We start from the raw sequence: 23,016 nt of genomic DNA on the forward strand, positions 1-23,016 counted from the left end.
TGTAACATCTCGCGAGAATCGCCGCCTCACTAGCCATTGGTGCGCAAGTCTTGGAGCGGGCGAGATCTCGCGAGAACTTCGGGGGGAACAGCTGGAATGTGTGGGCGCGACTTGTGCAGTGACGTCGAAGACGTACGCGTAGATCTTAAAGGTGCGGCTTACTCAAAGAAAGCTTACGGGATTTCCGTCTACATAATAACGAGTTTATAGTAAAGCTGCCCCGCGTGCTGTAATACTGACCAATATACAAGCAATAAAATGAGCGCGTTTTGCGTCAGCTCTGGTAACCCGCAGCAACCAATCGGATGTCAGCTTACTTTGGCTTGCCGCTTCCTGATTGGCTGTTGTGTGGTACTGCAGTTTGCCCAATGTACACAATTGCTATGTGTCAGGTGTGAAACAATATTAAATGATGAGGGACGTTGAGTTTGCAAAGTGTCTACAAGTTTGTGCTGGTTATATTTAATTTAACAACCTAATAAATATCAGTTGGTCTCTGAAGGTCTGTCCTTCCCCCAATGGAAAGGCTGGTTTTATAGTAATCTTATTATTACATATATTTACGATGTGTCCACTTATTCCGCAGCACTTACAGCAGGCGGGAGTTCATGTGATATATACACAGTGTCTGACTGGGATGCCAGGGGCCCACCAGAAAACCTTAGGCTGAGGGCCCACTTTCCAAACTATTATACCTCCTCTCCTCATTCAACCTCTTTAGTCTCCGAGTCTCTTTTCTCTACATACTCTATTCTTCCATTATTACGCCTCTTTATTCCCATAAAGAAATAGAGAATGACCATGAAATAGGCCAAAAGGTTAGAAGCAGGAGGGCCCACTGACACCTTGGCCCACCGGGAGTTTTCCTGGTATCCCGGTGGGCCAGTCCGACACTGCATATACAGCTTACATACAAATACTTTACCTATGGAAACAGAAGAAGTTACACAACACATTGGGTCTCCATACCTCCCAACATTTTGGAAGTAAAGAGGGACAAAAAAATGTTTTCCGCACGTAGCGCAGCAAATTTTTTTGACCACACCCCTTTCTGTGGCCACACCCCCTAATTACCATGTTTGTTTTACAAAATTCGGCAGGTTATGAAAGTTTGAAAATATTTCTCCTTATCTAAACTGTGTTTTTGTGTCTCAAAATTGTTACAAAGTATCTTATTTGCACCTGTTAGCTGTTCTGGGCGCTCTGCTAAAAGCCAATTGAGAAACTTTGTTTCTTTTTCTGGCTGTTCAGTGCAGAGAAAAGAGGGACTTTGGGTTGAGCTGTCAAAAGAGGGACTGTCCCTCCGAAAAAGGGACAGTTGGGAGGTGTGTCTCATTTATAACCACTGGGCAAATTTGCACCTGGGCAGTAACCCATAGCAACCAAACAAAGGTTTGCTTTCATTGTTCATTGTTCCATTTGCCCAGTGGTTCTTAGGGTTGCCACCTGGCCAGTATTTTAGCGGCCTGGCTGATAAAAATGATGGTGGATCCCAATGTTATTAATAGGGAAAAAAGATAAACATATAGGAAGGCCGGTATTTTTTCCAGAAAAGATGGCAACCCTAGTGGTTATTATAAATGAGCCTCATTGTTTCTGAGAACCCCCACACCATGGGTCTCCGTGGCCAAAACATGTTATTGTTAAAGCCAAACTATACCCCCCGAACAATGCTGGTGTCTATAAAAATATACTACATATGTAAAACTCTGCTTCATGTAAATAAACCATTTTCATAATGATATACTTTTTTAGCAGTATGTGCCGTTGGGTAATCATAAATAGAAAACTGCCATTTTAAAAAATAAGGGCTGCCCCCTGGGATGGCATGATTCACGGTGCACACAAACAAACCATACATGTTAGGTCACATGAGCCAATTAACAGACAGAGTCCTGTCTTTTGCTTCCACACTTCTTGTTACAGTTAGAGTTGTAGTATTTCTGGTCAGGTGATCTCTGAGGCAGCACACAGACCATCATGAAATGGGGGTTCAAGGCAAGAGATGTAAAAGAGCAATATTTACGTAAATATATAGACCAGTTTGGTGAGATTCTTTAATGTGCCACTTAATATGATTTAAACTTTCTGTTAATTTTGGGGGTGCATTTTTCCTTTAAAAGCACAAATGACAGTTTATTACAACTCTTAATAACGTATGTTATCAGGGACACTCATTCTGTGGCTCTTAAAGAAAAAGGAAAGGCCTTTTAACGTCAGCGTTCCAAAAGTTAGGCACACCCAAGTAATATTTATTGACTTACCTGAAACCCTGGGTCGGTGCTCCTATCAGCAGAAAACTGCACCGGCCCGGGATTCTTTCAGCAAGCACCACGGAGCGATCATCTTCCGGCTTCTTCTATCTTCAAATTTCCTGGGACAGATGTGCAGTAAAATGAAATAGACTGCTTTTTCTGTAAAGTTCGGCTTTTCGCGTTACTGCACAGCCGTGCAAAGAAAGTAGAAGCCAGAAGACGATCGATCCGTGGTGCTCGCTGGAAGAATCCCGGGCTGGTGCAGTTTTCTTCTGATAAAATCACCGGCCCAGGGTTTCAGGTAAGTAAATATAATCACCTGGGGTGTATAACTTTTGGCACCCCCAAATTAAAAGACCTTTCCTTCTCCTTTAATGTCAACACCAAAGGCACATACAGTAGGTCCCAGTGAATTCTCATAGGTACAAAGATCCTCAATCTTTCAGTATCTGCTTATTAAATCCTATATAAATGAATTTGAGAGCAGTACCATGTTTGACCATGGCCATACCCAGAATAGAATTTTAAATCCATTTGTAAAATCCATTTTACAAAATTTGTCAGATTATGGAACGTTTTGAAAACATTTCTGGGGTTCTAGGGTCAGCTTTTATGTTTTACTAATAAAAGTGAATTGCCCTTGCAAGTCACAGTTTCCCCAAGAGACCTGCTTATCTTAAATAGTTGCAATTGTATCTTTGCTTCGTTTAAATTGCTACAAATGAATCTAAGTGCAGCTGCTCAGTATTTTGGGCTCTCTGCTAAAGCCTTTTATTTAATTACATTTCTGAAACATTGTATCTTTTCCTTGCTGTTTAGTGCAGGGGATCAAAGAGAAACTCTGGATATTTCAGTAACTAACTGGAACTTGCGGGTTGAGCAAGACTTTCTCGAATCATTCGAGTTTTCGGGCAAAACTTTGGATTCAAGCTATTTCCAGGGTCGGGCTATAATAAATCTTGAAGATTCAAGTTTTTTTATAAAAAAAAAATATTAAAAAAAATTGGGTTTTTTAACCTAAAAATAAATCTTGAAAACTCAAATTTTCGTGGAAAACACAACTTGAACCTCGAGATCTGCCCCTTAGATGCTGGTCACAATAAATGCAATCCATCATGGAGGGTTCTGGGAGTTTCTGCAGAGTTTTTTGTTGTCATTTATAAAATACATAACCTTAATTTATGTTTTCAATTGGCAAAAGCTAGGTAAGCATCACCCATCTTTTCAGAAAGAGACGACTAGCTAATAGCTATATTTCTCACCTCCTTCCAATAGCAGACGATGCTGAGAGTTGTAGTTTGAATAGTGAATACTGCATAAGTGATGTAGAAAATTAAACTGAATAGGAAAATTTAACCAGCCTGGCAAATGCTGAGTTCTTTGTAGATTAGAGTATTATAGATTTAACCTATTCTTTCTTTTGTTTTATGTCTTGCAGAAGAGACGACTGACTGGCAGATTTGTGGCAGTGAACGAGTTAACCTTCCAACCCCCTCTCTTCCTGTCTCCAGAGAGGCTTCAGCCTAGAAACAGAAGCACATTCCTGGCTGGCTGCGTGTCTCTTTAAGAAGAGGTGGCAGCTTGTCTGCTGGAGGAACTGCTTGCAACTGGCAGTGTAAGAGCCGGAGGGCGGTTTATCGGACACTGCATTGCAGAATCCAGTCTGTGAGTACAGTGCCATGGACAGCACTTTCCTGCCTTATGGTTCATAGTAAGTGCACTCTCTCCCGTCCCTACCCACAGCACACATTGGCACATTCTGTTTCTGCAGTGCACATTAGCTGCATAAACAGCATTTCCTACACTACGCTCCTCCTCTGTTGCTGCACACATATTGCACTGCTGCTGGCTTCCCCCTAAATGACCGCACTATGATTAGACAGCACTACTCTGTGCCCTGGGGCTCGGACACACTGCCCACCCCCTCCTGCTGACCTGCCTGGACTTGCTGACTGTTGTGGATAATTGTGCGCTCACTGAATAACCACACACTGACTCTCTTTTGCAGGACACTGGTGCTGAATGAGTCCGACTGAATTCCAGATGAATGGCACTCCAGCAAAGTGCCTAGTGACCTTGTTTCGAGCCGTACAACCACATGTATGACGTGAGACAATCACCTGTGTACCCTTGCTGACTATGCACCTACCTCTGATTGGGACCCTGCTAGTGACTTTGTCACACAATGAAGCATTGCTGTATTAGGGGCTGTGTGTGCGGTATGACTAGCTCTCCTGCTATGGCCTTCTTGCCCAGCTTGTTGCGTAGGGGCAATATGCTATCTCCTAGACTTCAGAACTCTAGGTGCCACTCGTCCACTTCAAATACCCAGCGTCTAAGGGTCCTGGTGGACATGGACGGGGTGCTGGCGGACTTTGAGGGGGGCTTTTTGAAGAAGTACAGAACTCGCTACCCCAACGAACCTTTCATTGGGCTAGAGGACCGCCGAGGATTTTGGGTCTCTGAGCAGTATGGAAACCTAAAGCCTGGGTTATGCGTAAGTCAATTCTATATTAATTTTTGTATCCACTCCATAAGGTCTGTTCCTGTAGATACAGACATAGAGGCCTAAAAAATATTCTACACCAGTTGAAGGAAAACTATACCCCTCAAACAATGTAGGTCTCTATAAAAAGATATTGCATAAAACAGCTCATGGGTAAAACCCTGCTCCATGTAAATAAACCATTTTCATAATAATATACTTCTTTAGTAGTATGTGCCATTGGGTAATCATAAATAGGGATAGGTGAATTTGAGCCATTTCATTTCGGCAAAAAAATTTTTTTTGCCGCACAACGCCATACAAGTCTATGGGCATAATTTCCGCTGTGAAACAAGGTGAAAAAAATTCGCCCATCCCTAATCATAAATAGAAAACTGCCATTTTAAAAAATAAGGGCCACCCCTGGGATCATATGATTCACGGCGCAGACAAACAAACCATACATGTTAGGTCACATGGGCCAATTAACAGACAGAGTTGTGTCTTCTTCCTGTTACAGTTAGAGCTGCAGTATTTCTGGTCAGGTGATCTCTGAGGCAGCACACAGACCATCACAAAATGGGGTTTCAAGGCAAGAGGTGTAAAAGGGCAACATTTACTTAAATATATATTCCAGTTTGGTAAGATTCTTTAATGTGTCACTTAATATGATGTAAACTATCTGTTGCTCAAGTATTCATTCTGGGTGTATAGTTTTCCTTTAATGGGGAAGATTTTATAGTGGTTAAATATCATCTGAGAAAAGAAAAGCTAATACAAGTTGTAAAGGTACTATCTGGGGGGTACTAACCCATAATCTCTACCCTCACAGGAAAAAGCCATTAGTATTTGGGAATCAAAGAATTTCTTTTTAGAGCTGGAACCTCTTCCTGGCGCGGTGGAGGCAATGAAAGAAATGGCCAACTTGGAAAAGTAAGTCAATTCTAATACTACAGAAATATATAGTTTTTTTTTTTTTAAATAGCAGACTGTTAGGGGGGTCAGTTTTATTTGTGTAACCTTTACAGTTTTCTGCCCACAATAAATCATGGCTTCCCGAACAGGAAGTGGGGCGCGCAAAAGAAAACAGCTGCAACGACCATTGTCCAAGGGCTTGTTCAGTCGACAATCCGTGTCGAGACTAAGCTGAATTGTACATTGGTACGACCACATTTTCATTTGACTCAGATGTGATCTCTAAGGCTGGTCTGATGCCAGCGATGGGCGTGGAGTACAGTTTAATCAGATTTGGACAGACTGTTGGACTTGTTAAAACATATACTCAGGAGTCTCACCGACAGAAGTTTTCATGTAAACACTTGGGGGATTTATACCTGTGACTGAAACTGTCCGTGCCTGCATTAGTGGGGCTCCCTCCTTTTCGTTTCCCTCTTTATTTCCTCCCCTAATTATAACATTGACTGTGTATCATTTATTACCAGCTGAGCAAACTACCTGCCATGCCTAAATGAGACTGCCAGTTCCTTTGTCTGCATCTGTTGCAGCAGCAGCAACAAATCCTAATACAAAATTCATATTGGGGATTACTCTTTATGTCCCCCAAGCACACATCACTGTTTACACCAGTTATTCAGTCTATATCCTTTATCTGCCCATTTCCCTCAGCTCCTGCTTGTGGCCCTTTCACATTAACATTTTTTTCTGGTGTGATGGGAGATGTGATTCGTTGTACCCATGGGGCCACATCTGGAATGAGATTTGAAATAGGCCAGAGCATTTGAAGTACAGAAAAGTTCAAAGAGCTCCATATGGGCTCCAGATTGCAAGTTTGTGCCTGTCCCTCTTATTTCTTAAGGGTCACATGCAAAGGTGCGTAGCTGTGTACCCCAGATTCCAACTAGTGAACACAGAATACACCATATGTGAAATGTGGGTACAAACAAATACATAATTACATAATTAGCATGGCAGTTACACTTTAAAGACAGACTTATCCGGATGTGCCACTAATAACAATAACTTGATATGGTCCAGCTACATTTAGGGGATTATTTACTAAAACTCAAATTAATCAAATTTTTTTCTTAAAACAAAGTCGACCAAACTCCCTTCCACAAATTGAACTCATCTATCAATAATTTTTTAAAGAAATGCTGCGTCAAAATCAAGCGTCAATTCGTATCATATGATTGATGCTCCGAAAACCCGATTTTATCAATTTGACGCTGCGAAAACTCGACTTTATCGGATTACCGGGCGAAAACCCAGACTTTATCGGATTATTCAGAGCAGATCACAATGTCAAGAAACAACTTCAGGGACATCTGCCGTTGTCTTTGACATGACCTCAACAGCATTTTTAACAGCTTTGGGGTATAATAAATTGCTAAAAAATCAGGTTTTTATTTTTTCACAAAAACATTGAGTTTCCACTTAAAAACTCAACCAGAAAAAATCGAGATTTAATAAATGAGCCCCTAAATGAATGCCTGCAGTGAGAAAAAGGCCTAAAGAGGAAAATGAAGAACACAAGGAGAACCTTTCAGAGAGAGATAATAATCAAACCTAATACTAAACTGAATCTGAAACATAATATTAAGGATGCACCAAATCCACTATTTGGGATTGGGCTGAATCCCTGAATCCTTCATGAAAGATTCAGCCAAATACTGAACCAAACCCGAATCCTAATTTGTAAATGCAAATTGGGGGTGGGAAAGGAAAAAGTGGAAAAATTAGTTTGTTTTGTGTGACGAAAAGTCATGTGATTTCCCTCTCTGCCTCTAATTTATATATGCAAATTAGGATTCGGATTTGTTTCGGCTAGGCACAAGGATTCGAACGAATCCTTGACAAATCCCGAACTGAATCCTGGAATTGGTGCCACCCTACCTAATCTTTATATGTAAATTAGGGAAAACGAGGGGGAAAAAGAGAAAGGGGGAAAAAGAGTAAGAAAAGAGTAAAAAATGTTTGACTTCTTTGTTTGTGTGATGAATAGTCAGATGATTTTTTGGATCCGGATTCGGTTCAGCCAGTAACTTGGATTCGTCCGAATCTGAATCCTGATGAAAAAGGCTGAATCCTGAACCGAATACTGGATTCGTTGCATCCCTATATGATAATAGTGTATATTATTACTATTCCAATAACTCAAGCTGCTTTGTATGAGAACAGTGGTGTACAATAGATTTTTTTTACGTTTCCTACCTTTAATTGTATTTACTAGTATGTTTTATGTGCTGCCACCTTACTCTCTAGTATTGCTTTTTTAATACAGTAAGTTTATATCTGTTCTTTCTCACAGCACTGATGTCTTTATATGTACCAGTCCCATCAAACGTTACCAGCACTGTCCTTATGAAAAGGTGAGATTATATCATTACATTGATGGCTTCACCTTCTCTTTATAAGTTGACTGTCTAATCTAAAGAAAAAGCAGGAAAAGCCCTCTAAGTTTGCTCATAGTCTGTACAGAGAGATACCATAAAACTATGGCAGCATAGGTATTCCCCTGTACTAAGCACAATTCAGCAGGAACAGCCCCCTAAGTTTGCTCACAGCCTGTACAGAGAGATACCATAAAACTATGGCAGCATAGGTATTCCTTGTACTAAGCACAATTCAGCAGGAACAGCCCCCTAAGTTTGCTCACAGCCTGTACAGAGAGATACCATAAAACTATGGCAGCATAGGTATTTCCCTGTACTAAGCACAATTCAGCAGGAACAGCCCCCTAAATTTGCTCATAGTCTGTACAGAGAGATACCATAAAACTATGGCAGCATAGGTATTCCCTTGTACTAAGCACAATTCTGCAGGAACAGCCCCTAAATTTGTTCATAGTCTGTACAGAGAGATACCATAAAACTATGGCGGCATAGGTATTCCTTGTACTAAGCACAATTCAGCAGGAACAGCCCCCTAAGTTTGCTCACAGCCTGTACAGATTGATACCATAAAACTATGGCAGCATAGGTATTTCCCTGTACTAAGCACAATTCAGCAGGAACAGCCACTAAGTTTGCTCATAGTCTGTACAGAGAGATACCATAAAACTATGGCAGCATAGGTATTCCCCTGTACTTTCGCACAATTCTGCAGGAACAGCCCCCTAAGTTTGCTCATAGTCGGTATGTCAGACATATTCAAAAATATGTACCAGCATAAGTACTCCATTGTACAAAGCACATTTCTGCGTAACAATTTTAAGGACCCTTTACAAATTCCGTATGCTCCATCTCTCAGATTGCTGCTGGCAAATATCCAAAGACTCTCTAGACTTGGGTTTCTGTCTCACCACTTTAAATCTGGACACATTTCAACATGTTGAAGGTATAAACAGTTGATGTATGTGCAGCATGGATGTGTAGAATCCAGTGTAATATGCTGCAGGCATCTAGTTTTATTGCCCATTGGGCAGGGTGTGAATATTATATGCATTTGGTTTTAAAGGGGTGAGGTGGCAAGATTATCACATACAGGGTTTAATAACCATGTTGCAGAATAATATTCCTTTTAAGGGAGCCCTGCATTTACCTATTCCTCTGACTCAGGCAGTAGTTGACTTTAGGTATTTAAGGGGCATGTTTTATTTGTTCTGGAATGACTCCAGTGTCAGTAGCAGAATAAAGGCCCCTCTACATGGACAGATATAAGTGACAGATTAATTCGGCAGCTTATTTGGCAGTGTAGGGGGCCCTCCGATGGGCTTCCCTGATCGATATCTGGGTGAAAATCAGTCAGATGTTGATCAACGGTTTTAGAAAGTCTCATCAGATCAAGGACCACATTGTTGATGTGGTCCTCGATCCAGCCGCTGATATTCTTCTCATTGTGATCCAATCGTTGGGCCCTAGAGCCCATGATCGGATCAGCCCGATATTGCCCACCTCAAGGTGGGCATATCAGGAAGAGATCTGCTCGATTGGTGACGTCGCCAAATGAGCGGACCTCCCTATGTATGGCCAGCTTAAGACTTTGAAGGCTCCCTGTGGCCCTACTATTCTTCTTTGCCAATCAAAAAGTAATAATCTCCTCCACTGCCTTTTTAAATGGGTCCTTAGATATTGTGGGCCTTGTGCTGCATCAGCAGAGCAAGAATTGCCTACCAGAATACCAGTGGATCTCCCAATGTAACAAAGGCTTTAAAAAGCCACAGCCTAATAGTAACCCGCGTGAGCCATTACCTTTTTTCCTACAGGGGCCGTTTATAATATTTACAAAATGTGGCCTTATATTTATGTATGCATGACCCTAATTTGGTTACTGTCTCTTTAAATAGCAACTTACCCTTGGCAATCCAGGGGCCCTGAGTCCCTTTTGCATATGAAAAGTACTGGGAACTGGGAATTACAGTGCAGTGCCTCCACCTAAGGAACACTTAGGAACACACCTCAGGGGGGTTCCACTAGGAATAATAAAACACACTGTTTGCAAATGAACAAATATAAACGTTATATAAACTGTTGTAAACACTTGGCAACTAATACACCATGCACTCCTGCACTGGGGACATGTGGGACACTACCTAAATCACTATGTTGCTTCAACACAGTCCTTGTTAAATATCAAAGTCCCAATCCTCCAGAAGGGTTTAATAACCACACAGTTCAAATGAAATGTCCCTTCCCCAGAGCTCTTATTCCCCAGGTAGCGCTACCATTTCCCAAAAGTACCTCTCCCTTTGGAAGTTAGCAGCAGCTCCCACGTAGCAGGTAAATACACAAGACTTGTCTTCACTTTGGGGCCCCAAGCTTGTATCAGTGCCAGTATCCTCCCTTGGGTGGCTCACTCACCGGGTGCTCTCATAGGTAATCACACTGGAGATTATAGGCAGCTCTGCAGCAAGATCAATCTTACCAGTGGCACCTTTCTCCTTCTGAGTCTCTAGCAGCTTGACAGAGAACAGGCTGGGCTCAATCTATACCTCCACAGATTCCACAGATTTAACAGCTTCTCTGTACTTGACAGTCTTACAGCTACCCGTGCTGGCTCTGTTCAGCTCTCTAGGAGACCCCTTGCATTTGGCTCCAAAGTCAGGCACATCCTCTCTCCCAAGGATGCACTGGGGTGCCCAGCCAATCGGATCGCTCTCCAGCCTGTAACTGGGCTGGATGATGTCACAGGCAGAAAAACAGGGGAAGGATTCCTCTTGTCCCCTACATATGTATGTGTATGTATATTTGTATTTATATAGCGCTACTTGAAATTGAAGCTCTGTACAGCAGAACAATAAATTAGTAGAACAAACAGGAGGTCATACAGTAATAAATACAAATACTGTAAGTACAAAATACAATACAAATAAAGACAACATACCGTTACAGTAAAGCTTTAGAGCTTAGTGTCAAGGAGACAAGAGGATGGAGGTCTCTGCCCCGTAGAGCTTACAATCTATATATATATATATGTGTGTGTATGCGTATGTTTAAATCGAATTTCTGTCATGATGGGCTAAAATCATGTTCTATGGTAGACCCTAGTAGACACAGAATTGCCCAGATCTGTACAGAGAGAAAATAATGCTTTCATCAGTGGTGTATCTATTTAGGATCACATATTTCACAAAAATTATACCGTAGCTCAAAATCCATAAGAATCCATGTTTATTCCATTCACTATTCCATGTTAAAAGATTGTTTACATACTGACCCCATGAAAGTCCACCTTACTCGTTTCATACCCCCGGGTACTTAATCATAGGTTTACAGGTGGACTATCATGGGGTCAGTATGTAAACAAGCTGGTGCCTTGGGGACTGGGGTAATATCCCAGTAGGGTATTGCCCAATATAGACTGGCAATGGTATTTTCCCTAGTAATTTTTAATCTATTTTGGACAGGCATTGGAGGTAAGGACCAGTGGCTTCCATTGTATCTTTATCACTGAACAAATCCCAATGTTATTTTTAGCTGGTATTCACTCTGCTGTCCATTTTGCATCACCCAAACATCTTATCCCCATTTCAGAAATGTTGTTTTCTTCTTTGCACGGCTTCAGTGACGATGTAGAAAAAGAAGAGCGGTTATTAGCCATCTCTGCAGTACAGGTGTATAGGGCCCGGCCATTGTTGTGCATTGTTCTTACAAAGGCTCAGTCACAGGTTCTCCAACTGTGCATTGACAATACAGTGCAAAGGGCTTTGTGCAGAGCAAATAGTGCTAGAGTTTTCTCTTGTACTCTCTTCTGCTCATGCTGCCCTATTGCAGCAAATAAAACATCTAAGTTTTAGTGCAGAGCTTTGTTTTGTATATTGGTAGAAATGCAGCGCAACAAGTTTGCTTTGTGGTTAAAATCTCTCCGGACAGACCAGAAACACAGTGCAAGGGTTTTGCTTTGTACATCTTGCCTCTGTACATATTAGGGATACACTGAATCCAGGATTTGTTTCAGGGTTCGGCTAGGATCTGCCCTTTTTTAGCAGGATTCGGCCGAATCCTTGTGCCTGGTCGAACCAAATCCTTATCCAAATTTGTATATGTTAATTAGGGGTGGGAATGAAAATCACGTGACTTTTCATCACAATACAAGGAAGTAAAAAAAAGTGCTTTTACACTTTTTCTTTTCCTGACCCTAATTTGCATATGCAAATTAGTATTCGGTTTTGGTTCGGTATTCGGCTGAATCTTTCACTAAGGATCCGGGGATTCGGACGAATCCCAAATAGTGGATTCAGTGCATCCCTAGTACATAAACAATGCAAGATTTTTACTTTGTACATTAGAACTCCACCCCAAACTGACCAGCAATATAATGCAAGGGTTTTACTTTATACATTAGAACTCCACCCCAAACAGACTAGCAATATAATGCAAGAGTTTTATCTTGTACATTAGCACTTCACTCCAAACTGACTAGCAATATAATGCAAGGGTTTTACTTTGTGTGGTGTTTATACAAATGTCCTGTAGATGTCACTGTGCCCAGACTTAAACTGTGCATACTTCCTGAAAGCTTAAAAGTGAAAGTTACTGTTGTGTAATGGCTGCATGAGTCTCTGCTAATAAAGCACTGTTATACTCTACTCATCCTCGGCTACCCAAAACATAACAAATTAACGACGAGATGGATCTTCTACCTCTGCAGCAGCCTGCACCTTTTCTTCCAAACCCTGGTGAGCCTACCATACCTTTTACTGCTTGGATCCGTATGTTTGAAAATTACATTATTGCTGCTGACCAAGGGGAGATTTCTGCTGCTAGAAAGCTTTACTTATTCACTGCCTGGGAGCAGAGGGACAGCGTATATTCTATACATTACCATTACCTGATGATACTTATGAAATTGCTCTTACTTCTATAAAGAACTTTTTTGTGCAAAGAGTAAATGTGGTTGCTGAAAGATATAAATTCCGCCAACATGGTCAACGTAATAGCGAATCCACAGAACAATTTGTAGCAGCTTTGAGAGAGTTGGTTTTTACCTGTGAGTTTGGGAATCTAACAGATGAAATGCTAAGAGACCAAATAGTGGAAAAAACAAACTCACCTCGCATTAGAGAGAGAGACTACTCCTAGAGTAGGATTTAACCCTTGCAAAGGCTATTACATTTGCTAGCCAAATTGAAACAGCAGTGGCAGAGGCTAAAACTCTCAGTCAGGGAACTGCTGGGAATGTACAGATTGTGAATTCAGCACCGTGGCCTAATAATACACAGTCACAGGCAAAATACAGTGCTAAGGAAAGGGATTCACCCACACTGCAAAACCATACAGCAAATACAAATAGAAAATACTGCTTTCGCTGTGGTTCAACACAACACACTGCAAATCATGTTACATGTCCTGCAAAAGCTAAACGGTGCCGCAAATGCACAAAAGTAGGACATTTTGCTAAGATCTGCCGTAGTTCTGCTAAAGATGTTCATGAAGTCACTACTACAAATGTCACAGTATTCAGTGTGGATAAAGCTGGTACATTTATTCCAGACAAGTTTATATGCACTGTCAGTGTCAGTACTGCTTCTGCTGACAAGGGACACTCCATTAACCTGATGCTGATACAGGTTCAGCTGTTTCTATACTACCAAAGGAGATTTTCTTGAAATACTTTGCAAAAGATCCGCTTGTTGCACCTGCCCTGAAACTGGTCAGTTACTTAAAGGATCCAATCCCTGTGCTTGGTTGCTTGCCAGTGACTGGACAATTTGAATCAAATACTGCAAAATGTGACTTTTACATTGTGAATAAGGGTACTGATATACTTGGAAGGGATCTCTTTGCTGCATTAAACCTACAATTAGTTGATGGTCTCATTACTACAGCACCAGTGCCTGCCACACAGCCTGTGTCTAAAATGTCACCACAAAGCAACACTTCACTGGGCTGTGTAAAGAACTTTGTACACAAAGTCAAGTTGAGACCAGATTTAAAACCAGTACCATTCCCTGATTAAGCATGAGAAAAACTTGCTATTGATATTGTTGGCCCTTTTACAGATGCTCCTATAGATTATATATTTGCTATAACCTTAATAGACTATAACAGTAAATGGCCTGAAATTGCATTTGTTTCTCATATAACATAAGCTACAGTAATAACATTTCTGTCTACAGTCTTCAGCAGAGAAGGTAATCCAAAGGAGTTAATATCAGACAACTGATCACAGTTTGAATCCTTTCTGAGAGAGAAGAATATTGTGCATAGGAAATCTTCAGTGTATTACCCACAAGCAAATGGAGAAATCGAGCAATTCAACAGAAGTCTGAAAGAAACACTACAGACAGCAAATCTTACTAGGAAATCTTGGAAAGTATTTACAACCGAGTTCCTACATAACTAGAGAGCAACGTGCCATGCAACAACTCAATCATCTCCTGCTGAATTATTACATGGCAGACAGATGCGCACTAAGTTACATGTTGCAGACATCAAACTTCCACAAAATACTGTGCCTACAAAATCATCTACTGCTGACATTGTGAAACTTCAACAAGCCAAATGCAAGGCTTATACTGACAGAAAACGTGGTGCAAGAGAAGTACACTTTCAGCCTGGATCTTTAGTCAGAATTAAGAAACCAGGAATACTGAAACAAGGACAATCTAAATTTACTACACCACTTGAAGTGAGACGCCAGCGAGGACCATACACATATGAACTGTCTGATGGATGCATATGGAATGCAAGTCGTCTTGCTCCTGTTAGATATGACTTTGGAGGAGCTCCATTTGATGAAGGACATTTTCCTACTCCTGATGTGAACTGCAATAGGCCTGAAGAAAGTTAACCTATAAGGCGTACTGAGAGAATCAGAAAACTGCCTGCATGGACCCAGGAATATGTGATGTGAATAATGTTTATTATTGCTTTAAGATGTTTTAGATGTTGTTGTTTATTACATTTGCCCAAATGCTTTCCTACTATAGGAGAAATATGTGGTGTTTATACAAATGGCCTGTAGATGTCACTGTGCTCAGACTTATACTGTGCATACTTCCTGACAGCTTAAAAGTGAAAGTTACTGTTGTATAATGGCTGCATGAGTCTCTGCTAATAAAGCACTGTTATACTCTACTCATCCTCTGCTACCCAAAACATAACACTTTGTAAATTAGAACTCCACCCCAAAGAGACTAGCAATATAATGCAATAGTTTTATTTTGTACATTAGAACTTCACCCCAAACTGACCAGCAATATAATCCAAGAGTTTTACTTTGTTTTTAACATAATAGGGGCCATTTACAATGAAGAATGCAAGTTGCTCTGCACTTGCTGCTACATAGGAAACATTGATTCTCTAATAATTCAAGTTATCTCAGATTGATATAGATAGGCAGGGGGCTCAGCAAGTCACAATGGAGAAAGAGTAGAATAGGTATGGGATCCATTCTCCAGAAACCCGTTATCCATACAGCTGAGAATTATGGGAAGGACATCTCCCATAGACTCCATTCAATCAAAAAATTTTTACCTCTGTAATAATAAAACAGTACCTTGTATTTGATCCTAACTAAGATATAATTATTCCTTATTGGAAGGAAAACCAGCCTATTGGATTTGTTTAATATTTCAATGATTGTCTAGTAGACTTAAGGTATGAAGATCCAAATTACGGAAAGATACATTATCCGGAAAACCCCAGGTCCCGAGCACTCTGCATAACAGGTCCCATACCTGTTTAAGTAAAGTACAACTTACTTCCATCTAAAGTGTATAAATCATAACTGATATGTCTTTATTTATCAGTTTATGTTGAATTTATTGAATTTTTCTTACACTGCATAGTTTTGTTTGGTTCCTTTAATGCCCTCTCTGCTCCAGAAGGTGGTGCCAGTAGCCTGTCAAAGCCCTCTCACTGCCTTCTGGAGCCAGTTCATTACTTACTAATGCAAGTCCCCCGCTGAATTGATGGCAGCATTCAATGGGGTATTACTAAACCCCACGGCAAAATCGTTATAGAGAGCACCCCCCTAAACTTTAGGAATAAGACATTCTTCATAAACATAAATTGAAACTGCTTAACAGTCTGTGCCCTACTGCTCTAGGGTTGCCACCTTTTCCAGAAAAAAATACAGGCCTTCCTATATATTTACCTTTTTTCCCTATTAATAACATTGGGATCAACCATCATTTTTACAGGCCAGGCCGGTAAAATACCGGCCAGGTAGCAACCCTATACTGCTCCCATATACTTTGAGGGCCACCAGCAGCACTTGTAGGGTCTTCTTCCCAGGCCTGGATTTGTTGAGAGGCCACCAAGGCCCGGGCCTAGGGCGGCATGATTCTCAACCACACACACATTGGTTCAGAAACACTGGGGATGCACAGGAGATACAATAGTTTTAAATTTCCCGTGTGCCAATCCTCATTGCTCCGGTCCTGATGATGAAAACTTGAACAAATAAATGGAGGGGACGGGCCTGGGGTGCCCACTATGTAAATCCGGCCCTGCTTCTTACTCTATCGCAGGGTCCCCAATCTTAAATACCTGTGAACCACATTCAAATGTAAAAAGAGTTGGGGAGCAACACAACCATGAAAAACGTCCCTGGAGTTGCCAAATAAGCGCTGTGATTGGCTATTTGGTAGCCCCTATGTGGACTGGCAGTACACATGGTTTGTATGTAACTAAAGTTTTCCTCCAAGTCAGGAATTCAAAAATAAGCACCTGCTTTGTGGCCACTGGGAGCAAAATCCAAGGGTTTAGTTGGCAACGTGTTTCTTGCGAGCCACTGGTTGGTGATTGCTGATCTATAGTAATGCTCTGCCAGCCCCCCAAGGCAGAGAGCACTAGATTTCATTAAATATTGAGCCCAGCATTTCCAATTTACCACCTATGACCGTGGAAGTCAACCTTGTATACAAAACAAAGACTCACAGTGTGTGTTTGTGTTCTTGTTCCTGTTCTGCAGTACGCGTGGGTGGAGAAGCACCTCGGGCACCAGTTCATGGAGCAGATCGTTCTGACCAGAGACAAAACTGTGGTGTCTGCAGACCTCCTAATTGATGACCGGCCTGATATTATTGGTAAGCTGGGTTAGTTATCAAAGCTGTCATTTTTAAATGCTTTAGTCATTTAGTTCACCAGATTTTTTTGTTGTTGCAGTTGAAATGCTCCATTAAAGGAGAACTAAAGAAGTAGGCTAGAAATGTTGTACATTATGTTTTGTGCTTCTGTACCAGCCCAAGGCAACCACAGCCCTTTAGCAGTAAAGATCTGTGTCTACAAAGATGCCCCAGTAGTTCCCCATCTTCTTTTCTGCTGATTCACTGCACATGCTCTGTGCTGCTGTCACTTACTGAGCTTAGGGACCCACTCACAATATACAGTACACATAGAATAGAAATGTCACAATATAGGGCTGATTAGTAATTAATACAGATAATTACTACATGGCAGGACAGAAACCAGTGCAATTAGCATCAGAATTTAATAATCAGCAAACCTGTAGCATCAGCTTATATTACAGGGAAGCTCATTTTCTGCTGGATAATTAGTGATGAGCCCTAAGCTTAGCTTCTCAACAGCTGCTCAGATCCCACTGAGCATGTGAGTGTCACAGACACTTTCCAAGATGGTGACCCCCTGTGACAAGTTTGAAGTCCTGGATCATTGCTGCTATTGACAAGCTGAAACTGGTGCAATAAGTTCATTGTATAATAATAATATACCATTTTTAGACATAATCATTTTTATGGTTTAGTTCTCCTTTAAATAAAACCAGAAAATGAGTTTAAAAATGAATATTCTGTATTGCAAATTCAGCACAATTTAGCAGCGACGCAATCACATACATTGCCTTAAGCTAGCACTATACCATAAGACTATATAAACTGTTTATTTGGCCCGATCAGATGGAATTGGCATCTTATTGGTTGGGGCTTTGTGGCAGCTTTACGACCGCTACCTGACCAAATGAGGTGTGCAATGCACTCTATGAGGGTTATTTACTAAAATTTGAATTTATCTCATTATTTCAATTAAAAAAAAACACAAACAAACTCCCATACCTGATTTTACCTTATTTGTTATTTAAAAAACTTGATTTAATCGGTTCGGGTAACAACTCGAAAAAATCGAGCAAAAAAATGAATCGCTCGATTTATTCCAGGCTTTTTCCCGAAAAGCCCACATTTTTTCATATTTTCGCCTGAAAAGTCTGAAATGCTCGGATTTTATGGCCAATTACAGCGAAGACAACAGAAACTTCAAAATAGGATAGGGACATCTGCCGTTAACTTATACACAACCGCAGATGGCGGATTTTCACATTCGGGCTTTAATGAATCTTGAGAAATTTGAATTAAAAAAAATATTTGAGTTTTGCCCCAAAAAGCCCGGCCAGAGTATAGTAAATAGCCCCCTTAATGTCCCCTTTAATAAGCAGCTTTGCTTAAACTGTATAATCTGCCTAAAGCAGTGGTTCCCAAATTGTGGGGCTTGCAGTCTAAACTGCTGTCCTCGATACACCTGAAATCCCTGTTTGAAGGTTAGAATGAGATTTGGGGTGAATATTTGCTGCCCTGGATATTGTGGGAGCAGTGGCTGAATGACTGATACACTGATATTATCCTGTATCCGTACCCATTTCATGAGCAAAGGAGAGCCTTGAAGAAAAACTGGGCCTTCAAGTGGGCACGGACCAAAGATTTGACCTTCGAGGAGGGCTTGAACTGAAAAGGGTTGACAACCACTGGCCTAAAAGTATTTGGGCTCAATTACAAAGAAAGAAGTAACAGTTAACTATAACAACCAATCAGGATCAGACCCCAGTATACATATAGTTAGGTTGGCAGTGTTCATTCTTCTGCACTTCTTTTGTAGGTGCTGAGCCGAATCCCACCTGGGAGCATATTCTCTTCACTGCCTGTCACAACAAACACCTCCAGCTCGCTCCCCCCAATAGAAGGCTTCCAACTTGGAACCATGACTGGAAGAGCATCCTGGACAGTAAAAGAGAGCAGTCCCCATGAAACATGACTGTAAGAACTGTAGGTTGGCCCAATCAGAACACTCCATTCTGCACAGCCCACACACACCATTGTCTTGTTTTTCAGGGAAACAATCCACCCACTGTTGTCTTGTATGAACAGGTGCTTTATGCATGGAGTTTCCCAGTTTGGACCTAAACATAAATAGTGCCAGCTAGGTTCTTCCAGGTTTTCTGTGGAACTTCATCATACACGTAAATAGCTAAAATACTGTACGAACGGCAATATTATCCTTAATTTATATAGTGCCAACATGTTCTGCAGCGATTAATAGACATTCTGCACCATTCCTGCTCCAGTGGAGCTTACGATCTAAGGTCCCAATCACATTCACACAAACTAAGGTCAGTTTTATCAGGCACCAGTTAACCTGCCTGTATATTTTGGGGCAGGTCCGGACTGAGAATTAAATTAGGCCCTGGCACTTCAGGTACACAGAGGCCCACTTAGCCCACATAGAGGCCCAGACAGCTCCACCAGCCCACTAAATACTGACTTTCAATGGGACCTTATAGCAGTCCCTCTGGCATTTGCCAGAACCCACAGATTGCCAGTCTGGGGCTTGTTTTGGGGTGTGGGAATAAATAAGAGTATCCGGAAGAAAGTCCCACAGACATAAGGGGGACATAGAGACTCCTTGCAGATTGTGCCCTGGCTGGAACCAAATCTAGAACTGCACCACCATGTTGTATTGTATCGGCCACTTACACTTATTTTCAAAGCAAGAACCATGTCCCTAATGTTCCAGAATCTATATCCCAGGATGCTTTGTACCAATGGCATCTGTCCAATTACCCTAATACTATGTGCAGCTAGTTACCAACCCAGGATAATGTTGGTGGCAAAATTGGAGTGAATAGAGGTATCCATCTTGATTGGAATTGGTGATTTTTACACTATGTCTAATACAGCCCCCACTCCAGTTAGGAGAAGAAATACTTTTATAGCCAGAAAGTGCTCCTGAATACTACACCACCCAAATTGGGTTTGGGTGGCCATGTTGGGACACATGCACACAATGAGGCGTGACCCAGCTTATTATACCCATGTGTGTGTACAAGGATTGGTTGACTCCTTTCCTGGTCTAATGTCACATACATGTCCATATTAAATGAGACTTTTTATTATGTGCATGCATGCAGGCCCGGACTGGCAATCTGTGAGTTCTGGCAAATGCCAGAGGGGCTGCTGTAAGTTCCCATAGACAATCACTCTTTATTGGGCTGGTGGGAGGCTGCTTGGGCCTTGGAATGCCAGGGCCTATTTTTATTTCCAGTCCGGACCTGCATGCATGTGACCAACATGGCTGCCCACACTGAGAGCTCCTTTCTGGTGTAGGCATTATAGTGCTCGGTAGGGACATTTTATGCACAAAATAGTATTGTTTCCCCCAACTGAAGCACACGCTCTATTATCCCACACTTTTTGGGTTGGGAAAACAATTTTATTGTAATAGGTTTCCTTTAATTAAATGAGCCCTAAAATCTGCATGCTCAGAGTTTGAATAATTCAAGACAACAAATGAGTATCTTGCACATTGGTTGTTGCAGTGTCACACGCAGCACTTTGCACTAGAAGGAAGAGCAAATAGCTGCACTATGATATTGTCACAGGAGAACCATGGGACTGATTCAGAGAAGAGAGGCTACTAAATGCCTGGGTCCTACTGGTACATACAGGTCAGTTATGTTACATACTACATCCAGGCTCATTTAGGTCACTGAGGAGCTGATCCAAATTCATCGCAGTTTAAACAATGCTGTAAACCAAAGGGAAAGTTTTTGAGTTATTTTACAAAGTTCTACATATCTGTCTTCCTCCCTATCAATTTATTTTTTAATTCATTGTGGAATTACAAATCTATAAATGAAAGTGCCCTCACTGCTTTTTGTTTGCAGTTCTTGGCTGTTGGCGTGACTACGTCCATGTTGAATTTCTGCAATGCTGCTCTTTCCCTGTGTGTGTGCCAGGCTGTTTGGTGTCAGAGAATGACTATCTGCCCCTAAGCTCCTGGCACACGTGAGTACTTACATTTAAGTGCATGGGAGAAGGATCTGTGACAGTTGGGACTGGCAGGGACTGTAGGGGACACAGCAATCTATGCTAGAAGGAGAGCGGTTGGACAGCAGTCCCTTCTTTTACGACCTGTTGTGCTGCTCTGGCACCATAACAACAGGGACCCCTCGACATCTTCCAATTTCAGGAAGGCAAAGTAATATCTAGACCTCAGAAAGTCGGCTGTTTATGGGGAATAGGGCATAGCTTCCAACTGTCCCAGATTTGTGCATGTAAAGCTTCAATTTTAACCGTTAAAAAGGGGTGTGATTCATTCTGTACAATGGATGCGGTATTGGGGCATGGCCACAAACTGGGCGTGGCTAAAATGTCACCAAACATAGAACGGCTCATCAATGTTTCCCCTCTTTCTATTCAATGTTAAAAGGTATTCCTAGGGTTGCCACGTCTCCTATGGACTCTTATTAGCCTGCAGAGGAAGGTGAGAATCAGAGACGTCATGTGAGGTGGGGAATGGGTGGATCAGTGATGCCATGGGGCAGGGGAATAGGCGGGACTGTGATGAATGTGTTACACATTTACACAACTTGTTAGTAATGTTGTAATACTGGCCTCTGATCTAGCCCCTGGATACACCCCAACCATGTGCAACATCATGGCTGGATAATTTGGGGTTCAGGAGCGATCCCATAAAAATCTCTCTGGTACAAAGAGATCCCATAAGACTATGGCAGCATAGGTATTCCCCTGTACTAAGCAGAATTCTTCAGGAACAGTCCCCTAAGTTTGCTCATACTCTGTACAGAGAGATCACATAAAACTATGGCAGCATAGGTATTCCCCTGTACTAAGCACAATTCTGCAGGAACAGCCCCTAAGTTTGCTCATAGTCTGTACAGAGAGATACCATACAACTATGGCAGTATAGGTATTCTCCTGTACTAAGCACAATTCTGCAGGAACAGACCCCTAAGTTTGTTCATAGTCTGTACAGAGAGATACCATACAACTATGGCAGTATAGGTATTCCCCTGTACTAAGCACAATTCAGCAGGAACAGACCCCTAAGTTTGCTCATAGTCTGTACAGAGAGATACCATAAAACTATGACAGTATAGGTATTCCCCTGTACTAAGCACAATTCAGCAGGAACAGCCCCCTAAGTTTGCTCATAGTCTGTACAGAGAGATCCCATAAAACTATGGCAGCATAGGTATTCCCCTGTACTAAGCACAATTCTGCAGGAACAGTCCCCTAAATTTGCTCATAGTCTGTACAGAGAGATCCCATAAAACTATGGCAGCATAGGTATTCCCTGTACTAAGCACAATTCTGCAGGAACAGCCCCTAAGTTTGTTCATAGTCTGTACAGAGAGATACCATACAACTATTCTATTCCTCTGTACTGTGACCCTTAAAAGTGTTTATGTTGCTGCTGTAGCCTTATAAATATTTGCCACCTATGCTGGGAGCATGATTAAAGAATGCACATCATTTCCAGTACATAATTAACAATTATCAAGTTTCAAGATGCCTCTTCCTGTGTGTGTGTTACAAGCAGGTCACACTTATTGGCTTTGTGTCTGCGCTTGTGTACTAACATCACTGCCTATACTATACACTGACATATTCCGCCTTGTGTGTGAATAAAGGACACAAAGTCCAAGGCCATTTGCTGGCAGTTATATAGGTAATAATAAGTGAACGTCACTATGCAGCCTACAATCCTTTGCTCCACCAGCCTCACTAATGGAACCCGATGTCTCCTCTGAGGATGCGGAGAGTGTCAAAACATCCTGTGAATAATGCGCCAGATAAACCCAAACACAGATAAGGAAACAAGGAAAATACATGTATTACAT

The 23,016-nt window shown here is 41.5% G+C and overlaps 1 protein-coding gene across 2 annotated transcripts; it reads left to right on the forward strand.

Annotated features, from left to right (window-relative positions):
- Window positions 1–45: 45 nt before the first annotated feature.
- nt5m.L (5'(3')-deoxyribonucleotidase, mitochondrial-like) lies at window positions 46–19,300 on the forward strand. 2 transcript variants are annotated; one of them, XM_018236622.2, is made up of 7 exons: window positions 46–151; window positions 3,694–3,966; window positions 4,264–4,752; window positions 5,573–5,673; window positions 8,009–8,069; window positions 17,059–17,173; window positions 18,972–19,300. In XM_018236622.2, the coding sequence occupies exons 3-7, from the start codon at window positions 4,441–4,443 to the stop codon at window positions 19,118–19,120; spliced, it is 738 nt and encodes a 245-aa protein (XP_018092111.1). In that variant the 5' UTR covers window positions 46–151; window positions 3,694–3,966; window positions 4,264–4,440; the 3' UTR covers window positions 19,121–19,300. The 2 variants fall into 2 exon arrangements, with proteins under 2 accessions (XP_018092111.1, XP_018092112.1); XM_018236623.2 differs by having other exon boundaries at window positions 3,694–3,920.
- The last annotated feature ends 3,716 nt before the right edge of the window (window positions 19,301–23,016 follow it).

The sequence above is a fragment of the Xenopus laevis genome, chromosome 9_10L (genome assembly GCF_017654675.1).
Source record: "Xenopus laevis strain J_2021 chromosome 9_10L, Xenopus_laevis_v10.1, whole genome shotgun sequence".
NCBI classification, from domain to species: Eukaryota; Metazoa; Chordata; class Amphibia; order Anura; family Pipidae; genus Xenopus; species Xenopus laevis.